The sequence below is a fragment of the Mytilus edulis genome, chromosome 1 (genome assembly GCF_963676685.1).
Source record: "Mytilus edulis chromosome 1, xbMytEdul2.2, whole genome shotgun sequence".
Classification (NCBI taxonomy): domain Eukaryota; kingdom Metazoa; phylum Mollusca; class Bivalvia; order Mytilida; family Mytilidae; genus Mytilus; species Mytilus edulis.
In genome coordinates this window covers 100,844,133-100,856,153 of record NC_092344.1, presented here as the reverse complement: position 1 = coordinate 100,856,153, position 12,021 = coordinate 100,844,133, and the positions used below count along the sequence as shown (strand labels likewise).

The following is a 12,021-nucleotide window of genomic DNA, read 5'->3' as shown; positions in this document are numbered from 1 at the left end:
ATCTAAATATTCAACGAATTGCAAATTTTTCTTTAGGTTGTATGCAGACTTGGGCAAAACCATGAAATTTAATGTCCATGAAAATACAAGTTTTCATCCATCCCTGAAAATTTGTACCCACAGGAATAAATTAATCCACAGTAGTCCATGTACCCTCTAAATCTACTAAATTAATGAAAGAGGTAGTTGTACATCTTCCTTAATAAAGTTATTTAAAATATTCAAAATTCTATGCAGGTATTTTTACTTGCAAGAAGTAACTAGAAGGTCCTTAAATAAAATACCAACCCTTTCTGTAACTGAGGGATCTATATATTTAGACCTGAAGTAATGTCTAAGAGTCATCAAATCAGCATTCAAGGTACGAATCTTCTCAAATCTTAATCTAACATATCTGGCTGAGGTAAATTCCTACAAAGATAAAATGTTTTCTTTAATCAAAATTTATCTGTAATTTCAACATTAGTCTGTTATTATAATGCAATACAAGACCAATACTCAGTATGACCCTGTGTTGCTGCATGCAATCAATTAAGGTAACATATATACTGAAGCATAACTGATCATTTTCTATCCATGAAGCCAAGAAAACTTTGTACACTGAGAGTTATAAAATTTCAAACTTTCTATAGTCAGAAAGTGGCTGCACAATGGATGTACAAATTGTTCACTTGCTGCTGAAACTGGTAAACCAAATATTATATAAGCCAAGAAAAATTTGACAAAAATTTTCCTTGTTCATTTAGTGTTGTAAAATTTCAAACCATTGGCAAACAGGAGCTGGCTACATGTTACATGTTAAAAAAATGCTTACTTAATGCTATAACAGTGAACACATTATGAAGCTGCAGACCAAATATAGAATGATACCCTTTCATAGAAGCCAAGAAAAGTGGGATGCAAATTTTATTCATTAAAGGTCTTTTGGCCAGATTGACAGACATAGTTGAGGGGTTGCTAGATCTGCTCTTGCCTTCAGCAATGCAGGTATTAATACATGGCAGAATATAGCACACATTATCAGTTCTATGGCACACCTCTTATGTTACTCTTACAATTATTCACTTGTTCTTTGCATATAGTTATATCTGCCTCCTTTGTTTAATAATTGTAATTTTATGACAATAAAATAAACCAAACATGAAATGTGCGTTCCATACAGACAATAATTTGTTTAAAAGTTTAAACTGATAGAGAACATTTTCAAATAGCATTTCCTGTCGTTTTGTGAGTTGTAGCATTTCATGGACATTCTCAAAATCAAAGTGAACAACAAGATTACTTTTATATAGCACATCTGCTATTCCAAGTTTTGCAATTTTAAAAAATCCAGGTTAGGAACAAGATTATTGTAAATGTCAATTTGTGAGATGTACATCAATAATCATCTTTATTTGGATGAATGAATTTTGCATGTCCGTATCGTATCTGTAAAAACAAGCCAATTCTTCAGTTGGCATTTTCTGGGAAGTTCCACATAGGTATCATGATAAGATCAACTAAAGATTGTAATGCTGACTCAGAGACCAAATTATGTCTGCAAACAATTCTATGTTCAAAGCTCCAAAAAGCAACTACTAGTAAATAATTTACAATGTCTATGGAAAATTTAAATGAGTTATTTTAATAAACAAAATTAAGGTAATAGTGTTTTAGAATTTTTTACACACATGAGGATGTTGTATTACTTCTTTCAAAGGTGTTCAATAATGTATACCATCACGAAATAATTTAGTTTCCTTCTCCTTTTTCTGTTGAAAGCAACGTCAAGTTGATAAAATAAGTAGTTGCTTGAACTTGCTTCCTGTAGGTCTTGATCTCAAAAATTTAAAAGTAGTAATCAGGTACTGCCTATAGATCATCCAGTAAATTATCAGAAGGATGTGTTTCTAGGCATATAATATTCTATTCAAAATTTTCGAACAAACTTACCAATAATGTAGAACTTGGTTTATTTACACCAGGCCTTCCATTGACTAGGGAAACAAAAATCTGAAATATAAATAGATAATCAGACTCTGTTTCTTTATCCATAACTAAAGATATATTTTTTTATTAAATTCTAGAAAAACTATGTCACTCTGAAGATTTATTAACTCAGACACTTTTCTTACAAGGCAATAAAATCACTGAAATATTTTATTAAGTAATTTGACTGAAAATCAGTTAAGTTTCCAAGCAAGCATAGTTGGCCTTAATTATGATGCTTCTGTTTATCAAATACTAGTATAATCATATGCATACATAAACCTTGCCAGGACATATGTAATTTATTGTTAATTCTGGCATACATTCCTTACAGCCATTACCTTAACCCAATAAACTCAGACCCTCCCCTGAGCTATCTTTCTCATAAATGCAAGGGCCTGAACTCTTAACTCCATAAAAACATGTTACGATCTTAAATTTTGATTACTGCTCTTTGGACAAGAAAGCCAATCAGCTGTAAGTGTTATATTAATGGGATAGGGGGATCCATGGCCTATTTTGAATGATTGATTGATAATTTTTCATTGACTAGATCTAGACCTTCAGGCATTAATGTAGCTGTTGTAGACCAATGAAATAAATGTATTATAATGATAGAATAATTTTGATTGATAACATTATTACTAATGACAAAACCATTAAAATCTTGCTGTTAGGTGTGATTTCTTCAGCTGCTTGAATGACCAGTAATTGTTTTACTGAAAAAAGACAATAATACATCTGTTCTTTTAATATTTGGTTATTTCAAGGAATATCTTTGCATTATATCGAACCAACACCTTTTTCTTCATTCACAATAAAAAAGATATCTTACCTGCTTTGAGAAGGAAGCAGCTCATAATAATTACAAAATCTTCTTACCTCCCCATTTTCTAATTTCTTTATTTTGGAGTATCTAGTTGTACATATGACTTGGTCATCTGTGAGGTAGTTAGGTATACCATAAGTATCTGGTAGTCCATATTCCCTGAGACAATCTAACCGTGTAATCCCAAAATACTGCCATGGTGTAAAGTTCTCACCATCTACAGATTTTTCAAGAACCCAGTTGCCTGGACGAGGGGCATTAGCTGCTTTTACTATCACATATGCTACTTGATAGACCTGAAAAATACAAGCAAATCTTAAAAAACATTTATATCTGGCACATCTAAAGATGCATCACTTTTAAATTTTAACACGTCTTGGCCTAAATGCAGGATGATATCCATTTTTATTAAAAGGATATCAAGATAAACAATTCATTCATAGGAACAGTTTACCTCATATCTCATTTCAATCCATTTTGAAATTTGCTACCAATTAATCCGATTTTAAACCAAAATCCATAGGTATCTATATATATATTCTAATAAACATATTTTTAGTTCTTCTGCCATATCAAAAATAACTGTAAATTATCAATACATCAATTTGGGAAAACCAAAGGCTGCATATGGAATTGTCCAATGTGGCAACTTAAGTTTTAGTATAAATTATATGAAGTCCATTTTATACTAAACACTGTTAATTTTCAAATACCAAGTATATATCATACCAGTGCAATTAACATGTTTCAATTAATTTGTCCAGGATATATAGATATAATTCTCTCTTAAATTAAAGAAGTTTTTCATTCATTAAATTCAATTTATAAAAACAATTCTCTAGTAAAAAACATAAGTTTTTCAATCATTAAATTAAATTTATAAAAACCATAAAATTGAAATCATTGTAAATCATTTGATAAGAAATGTCAATTTCTGTGAATTATAGGTTTGATCAAGCAATAGCACTGAAATGCACTAGTTTTTATGTCACTGAAAGTCATGGATGACTTTAACTTGTCAAATTTAAATTCTATTTGTCAAATAAATCAAAAGAAAAAAGAAATAAATTAAAATTAAATGCATAATTTTTATTGTCATTTCCCACCCAAACTGCTTTAATGTCTTTGTTTCTGAAGTTAAATATAAGTAGAAATATCCCATAAGTTAATGGCATGATATTTAAATGGCACAATGTCATATGATTTCATAAAGGAGAAGGTTCAGTAAGACCCCTTTTTGGCCCCAAAATATAGCAGTTTTACAAAATTGTGAAAATGTAATTTTTTAGCTATATTTTGGAAAGTATAATGCTTCTGCTACATAAAAATGGGCTGTTTTCGACAATACAATGCACATATATCGGGTACTAGCATCATAAAGTCATGCTAAATTACTGAAATCTTCACAATTTCAGCATTTTAGTTAAATTTTAGATGGTTTCCGTCTAAAATGAAAGTGGCCGCATTCGTGTTCATTCATAATATTGAAATGTAAGTTGTATTTGATGATAATACATAACATATCTAAAGGTTGAGGATGAACACGGATGCGGCCACTTTCATTTTTGACAAAAACCATCTGAAAAGTGACGTTTTTTGGCATATTTGATAGATTTTTCATATTTAAGCTTGAATCGGAGCGATTTTAATGACTAAATCAGTTAAAATCTTTCACAAAAACTAATCAAATCAATTGAAATAGACACTTAAGTGTTTAAAAAGTGTCCAAAATCTTTCGTTAGATGAACCTGAAATTTGAGGCCAAAATCGGCCCTTACCGGACCTACTCCTTTATTTTGCTTTCAAACTAAGTTTTCTCAAGCAAAAGTTAAGTGAAAATACATAAAAATAAGAAAAGCTATTAAAAGATTTAATGAAGAAAAATCCCCCGAATCTTTAATGTACACACTTAGATGCACATCTGTTTTATAACTTTAAGAAGTATATTAATTATATAATAGGTTAAGTACTTTGAGTATAGTTATTCCAGATTTGAAGTTTTACTTTTATAAACAGGAGGTATGGATATTAACAGTCATACCTGATTTTGTGGTTACCTTTAACAAACTTATAGTCTATTTCTTAATTCATTTACCTGCAACCCTGGCAGTCATTCATAGATGTGTGCTTACTATTGACAAAACATTTGAGGTTAAAAATCTCAATGAAACCATTATAGAAAGGTAAATAAGCATTTGTGGGTGTCAAAACTCAATCACAGTGCAGTTTTTTTCACAAAGGACTGAATTCCTGTATTTTATTATTCAACTTTAAATTAGATGTCAATTTTGTGGCATTCTGTTAGACACAAAGGTAGAATTACTTTCAGTTAAGTACTGGTATGCTATTTTGTGTCAAAATGTTAAATACCATTTAAGTCAATTTTAGCTTTATCATGCTAAAATATGATAAATGCCCGCAAGAAACCAAACTTCACTTTTTTGCACTAGCAAAAAGAAAACACATACAATGTAATGAAATATATTAAATATATTCTATTAACAAAATATCATTAGAAATAATTGGATTTCACAAAATTTTAGGACTGAAATTTTGGGAACATCTTTATCAGTTTTAGTGATTTAATACTGGAAATCATCTAGAAATCATATGACAAGGGCTTTTATGTCAGCTGTACAATACAGATTTCACTACATGGTGTTTATGAAGGCAACTATTTTTGATATGGCTTATGCTAAATAGTTTTGTCTTTGTAACAGTAAATTTATGCCAATTATATATATAGCCTATCCACTTTGATGCCTAATTGAAAAATAAAATTTGTTATTACAATAATACTTAATTGTCATGTCAAACTATCCTGTGTTTTGAGTAATTTCTAAGATAGGTAAAAAAAATTATTTTGATTTCAAGTGGCAAAGTAAAAAAAAGACCTATCAATGTAAAACTATCTTTCCTAACTAAATAAAGATTTTTTATCATTGGAATGCTGTAGAGAAATGTAGATTAAATCCCCTGACTTTATAAGTGGGGGTTCAAGATAGAAAATCTTTGTATGGGGGCTATTTACAACACAATAATGACAGACAAAACATCAACTATCAGTAGTTAAATATTAACAAGAGGATCAACTGATTGTAGTATCATCACTATTTTATTACTCTTCAGTCTACTATCAGTTTCAATGATAATCTTAATAGTCTGTAAACATTGTAAAAATTCTTATAACTTTTACATAGGCATTAGAAATACTTCTTCATTCTTGAATAGTATGTGGCAGTTACTGAGTTAGTTTTCATGTGTCTTGGAAGCTACAAATCCAAATCTTTGAACTTAATAGGATTGTGAACTCTCTTTAAACAGATTTCTTTTTTTTTTGTATTGAGCATAACATAAATTGTGACAAAGCATCTTCTGCTATGGAACTTAACTGACCCACTTTAAACTTGGAAAAAGTAATGTATGGAAGTTCCTTAATAAACCACTGTATATTGTCATATAGATGTCTTTTGTTTTTTTTTGTCGATGGTTTGCTGTTTAACTACCATATAACTCGTATCTTAAACTTTGTGTCAATTTAATACAATTTATGAAATAATTAATGGTCTCAATCAGAAGAAAACTTTTAACTTCAATATGTCCCCTTCAATTCCTTTAGAATTTTGGGCTTTTTCCCAAAAAATCTTAAAGGTTAGATAAAAGAATTATGCATGCCAAAGATTTTGATGGAATTGTTCAGTTTACAAACATTTTAATTATTAAGGAGTAAAAATGACACTAAAAATATGAACTACAGACTGATGTGGACCCAGACTTTTTAACCTGACACAAACTATAATAAGCCCTATAGATACTCAAATTCTTATTGAGCTTACTTAACAATGTTTTTTTTTCTCATTGCTGAGGACTATACAAGGACTTGTAGATAGTTGTTCACATACTTGTCCTATTCTGTTTGGTGGATAGTTGTCTCAGTGGCAATCACACCATTTTTATATTTTAATATTTGGCAGCATTCCCCTTTAAGCCATACAGTAACACAAAATGTCAACGTTTTAAATGGTCAATATACAAAAAAATATTTGACCTTTTGAAGGGCAATAATGTTCTACTGTGCACCCTAACTGTGCTAGTAAAAAGATCAAAGTCCTCGCCCATTTAATACCTGACACTCTTTGAAGTAGGTTCAAACATTTTAAATAAAATAGAGCGATAAATCATATGCTGAATATGGCTTTCAAATAAGTTGTTAAAGGGTGAAACGGGTGGATTGATAATTCTTCAATAATCTGTGACAAAAGAGGAAGTATGGATATGTCATGCACTCCATTATGCAAATAGTGAACCATGCACTAAATTAAAGAAAAAGTTCCAGATTTATTATGCAATTAAATAACATGTAATCATGTTAAATTAAATAGTAAACTGTATTATAGGTGTCTCTTTCATCTTTTTTAATTATATTTAATTTAAATTTCAAGCGACAGAAGGGTTTTATTATCGTGCCATGGTTAGATCTTAAACAAGCCATGCAAGCATTGAGGTCTGCAAATTTAGCAATTATCTACGTACAGAATGTAGTTTAATTTCAAACTGCTTAAGGCATGCACATTGTAATACATATACCCATATTAACTCTTTAGTTTTTGGGGGAAATGTGTATTTTTGGCCCACTAAGAGGTTTCCACCAATGGCAGTATAAATGTAAGTATCAAAAGGATTCCAGCTTTGACTAAGTAAAAATATAAAATTTCAGGATAAAAGCAATGATTCTGATAGAAGAAGATAAACCAGGCTGTCCTACAAACAGTACAACAAAAGGCACAAATCTTTGGTAAATTCTTTTGCGTACATAGAAATAAGAAGATGTGGTATGAGTGTCTTTATGGGATAACTTCCCATCTTAGTGAAAAGGACAAGGTTCACTAATGGCACAAAATGGCCTAAAATATCAACTTTATCATAAAACACCAAAAAGGTCTCAATTTGGTTCGTAAATGGGTCTATTTCAAAAGTATAAATGCTAAATATATCAGTTCTTTTCATAAGAGTACAAGATATTCGCCAAAAGTAAGCCCATTTTGGACATTTTGTCAAAATATGATGATTTTGTGCATTTTTCAGACCTAAAAGCTTTTGAAACACATTGGCCGCCACTTACGATCCAAAATGTGTTGTAACCAAAAGATTCCAATTTTGATATAGATTTCATCAAAAAAAAACTTTTTGGATCGTAGATGGAGGCCAAGGTTAATTATGGCAAAAACAATTGAAATTATGGACAAAAAGTACCAAAATTGACCTTTTTTACAAATTATGCTCATTTAAGGGGTCATTGCTCCATAAATAGTAAAGGAAAGTGCCAGAAAAAATATTTTTGTCTTAGTAGTATTATCACAAGTATTTCTATGTGAAATTTGTAATTTTTTGGCCCGATTTAAAAAAACATAAAAAATTCAGGGCCAATTTTAACCCTTCGTGAACCTTCTCCTTTGTTTAAGTAAACCACCATAGGTGAAAGTATGGCCTTTAACACGGAGCTATGGCTCACACCGAACAGCAAGATGATAATTTTCTTCTCCATAATTTTACAAGAAAGAAAATGCATACAAAGCAAAATTAAATTGATGTTATACAAATAGAAAAAAATATGACATGGACGTTCATTAGACAGAAGCCATCATACATTTAAAAGACAACTTTAAATTTGTATATATACTGTTAGAGATATAATGAATACCATTAATAACATACACAGCTGGAAAATTTAATTGAAGGTATATAGACAATTTAAAAGTCATCATGTCAAAATTAAAGTATGTTCATAACATTAACTGACAAATTCAGGTCATTTTTTATTTCTATTTTTGCCCAGACTATTTGTGGCCAACAAATCTAACTGTTTAGATCTAATCCAATTGAAAAAGTTTAAATATTTGATGACTAAATATAACATATATAAATAAATCAAATATTAAAAATCATTGAGCATTGATGTATATTTATGACTAACAAATACCTGGGAAAACTTTTCTGTAATTTGTTCCAAAAGATTTTTTTAATAAAACATCAATTTTCCTCTAATTTCGATTCTCATTTAATAAAATATTTCCCCACTGGCTTTTCAGATATGATCAAATGTTCGTTCACTACATTTATTTTAATTTTGCATTAATTGTTTCTTTTAAGTTTATCATATATCATAAAAAATACTTTTCGTTATTAAAAATTACAATGAAATCAATTCAAAAACCACAAAAAGCCAGGATTAACCAATCAGATTAAACAGATGTCTAGACAGGCCTTATTTGATACTGGTACAAATATGTTATGTATTTCTAACTAGCTTTTAATGCTCTTTCTTTCCCACCTAGACCATATACTGAACAATAAATGTTTAAATCAAACTACTGATCGAGTGCTTATTAGTAAGAATATGAGGTAACCATATTCACAATACAAAGATTCATGAATGGCTTGCAACAATGGACTAACCAATTATTGCTGATGTGCATAATTGAATATTTCCAAAAGTCTCTTTTTATAAGAATGTGATGAATGCATCACTTTATGCTTCCCAGACAAAAAAGAGCTTAAATGTGGCTTTGTCTGTCCATTCTTCTTTCTGTCTACTGTCCAAAACTGAAGCTTTCCAGTTGTTAAAATGGAACTTATACCAATGGAAAAATCAGAAAAAGAAGAGAAGCCTTTTGATTATTGGGGTCAAAGTCAACTTGTTTTTTAAACCAATGCTTTTGTTATGATAATAAAAGTTGGCCCTCTTGTGCCACTTACATCAATTTTGGAAGGTTTGTCTCTTTATTGGCCTGCTTGCTGTAGCTTGGGCAGACATGATGCCTCAGTGACCACACGAACCAGAAAAGGGGTAAGCTTTGAGGAAATTCTTTGGGGGTATGACTGACTACAGAAGGACACAAATCAACTCTAAATCTGTAAACTAGTATGACTCTCACATGGCAAGCATTAAATTCCAATAATTTGTAATCAAACAACTACTGTGATTTTCAGTTTACATCAAGATAGACTTTGACAAGAGGCAAAACACAGATATTCAGTTATTTTTTAAAAATTAAAATGTAAGATCCTAGCTAACAGAAATCTCTGAGTATTATGAGTAGATTCTTGCAATATTTGTTAATTATAACTACATAATCAATAAATATTATAAAGAAGAGTTATCAAGTTGACAAAACTACTGTAGGCATCAAATCCAACAACTTCAAGACTTCAGTAAGATCCATTGGTGATTGTACAATCACATGGCCTTAAGATAAAGGTGTCACCTTATTCAGGAGAACTAGGATAATAAGCTTCATTAAGAAAGTTATAAAAAGATATTGTATCTTGTTCCTAAAATAATTTTCCCATTACATAAGTATTATCAATTAATAGCACTCCTATTACGTGATGTGTAAGTCAACATAATGGATTATGTCAAAACACCTGCCTGATGGTCAACTTAGTCCATTAATAAAAAACTTGTATGTACTACTGGTATAAAAGTACAATTCTAATGCAATTATTTTGTATCATTGGTTCTGATTGGATGACAGTTAGCGTAAAATTCTTTATCTCCTTGTCTGTAACTAAGGAAGCTGACATTTTGAATTGCTGAATGTATTGACATGTAATTTCTACAATAATAAGCCAAAAAAACTCACATGTTGCACCTAAAACTCTTCTTTTTATCAAATTTCAATTCATTCTGAAGCGGCACAGAAGCCAGAAAACGCCCGGTGTTTATGTTTGACGCCAGAAGCATACCTATGGCGTCACCTAGTGTAGGGACCAAAGAAGATAACATCTTTTTGCAGAATTTTCTTTAATGAAGATTTTACACTGAAATAATGATTGAAATTTAATTATGAACTTGTTTTGCATTAGAATAAAGATAACTGTATTGTATTTGAAGCTTTTAGGACGTCCATAGGTAGTTTTACTGTCGCAAATACATGTTACCTGTCTCCGCTACGCTTCGACAGGTAAACTAAATTTGCGAAAATCCAATAAGGCTAAAATAATACTGAGTTCTGTGTCATGTGGTGGATCAAGAAATTTCCAAGAAGGGGGCCACTCAATGCTTGAGAAGGAGCCCACTCCAGTTATACTTCAGGGATTTCATTAATAATCAACCAGATTTTTCCAACACAAAGGTGGAGACTTATGTATATACTTATTAGGGTATGTAATGGCTAAAAACCACAGCCAAAAAACACCTTAACTATATATATAACTTAGTGCCATATAAGGAACAAATCAACACTGAAGTTGGAGGCTGCAAGGTTGCCTATAAATGCTTATCGGTAAATCCATTTTATTTGACTTTGTTGGATAGTTGGCAATGATACCACATCTCCTTCAATTTTATAATGAAAACCAGGAGATACATAACATTTTTAGGACTCTGGTTATATAGTTTTGTTCCAAGCTTTATCTTGGTATGTAGTACTAAGGATACACTATAGACTGATAAAGTATGTGGGAAATTTACAAACTTAACATAATGTATAAAGTGCTTCTTAATGGCAGGATTATTTTAAAATTATAAACCAAAATTATAAGTTTATAACCAAAAGTTTGTGAAATTTAATGTCAGGTTTCCAGGTACGTTTCTTATACCATGGCACTTAAGAGCAAAAATATGTTAATTTCCAAATGTGCAAAGTTCTGTTTTTTTATATAGATATATATCATAATAATATGTTGGCTTTAAATTAATCTCAATCAGAATATTGATATGTATAACACTAATAAACCTGAAATCAATGTCATTAAATCAGTCGATATAGTAAAATGGTATTCCTGGGTTTTGTTTCAATTATGTCTCTATGCTGAGATGGAACACAGAGAGCACAACTGGGAACCAGTATGTAAACAAAATTAATTTTCTATGCATATTCAAGATCTCCCCAAAAGAGGCGTGGTTTGAGAAACAGCTGTATTTACAAAGTGCAACATATTACATTCATTGTATCCTTGAGTTACAGGATTTCTTTGCTGTGTTGAAGACCCATTGGTGGCCTTCTGTTGCTTTTCTGTTCTATGGCCAGGTTGTTGTCTCTTTGACACATTCCCCATTTCCATTCTCAATTTTTTTTTTTAAACATTGATGAATTTTTATTTGCAGAAATCTTAAATTTTGTATAGTACATATTAGAAATGCATTCTTTTAAAATTTGGCAATTTTGACAAACTTTCTTCAATGCAAATGCAAATCTAAATATAAAACTTTACAATGTCAG

At 30.5% G+C, this 12,021-nt stretch overlaps 1 protein-coding gene across 3 annotated transcripts in view; it reads right to left on the bottom strand.

Moving 5' to 3' along the window:
• The window catches only part of LOC139516133 (laminin subunit alpha-2-like), a 104,324-nt gene that overhangs the window by 63,498 nt on the left and 28,805 nt on the right, over positions 1 to 12,021 (bottom strand). For all 3 annotated transcript variants that reach the window (XM_071306024.1, XM_071306031.1, XM_071306015.1), the window contains exons 3-5: positions 2,851 to 3,093; positions 1,933 to 1,992; positions 289 to 411 (exon numbers count right to left, since the gene is read on the bottom strand). In XM_071306024.1, the coding sequence (XP_071162125.1) occupies positions 289 to 411; positions 1,933 to 1,992; positions 2,851 to 3,093 (426 nt within the window). The remainder of the gene's footprint in view (positions 1 to 288; positions 412 to 1,932; positions 1,993 to 2,850; positions 3,094 to 12,021) is intronic.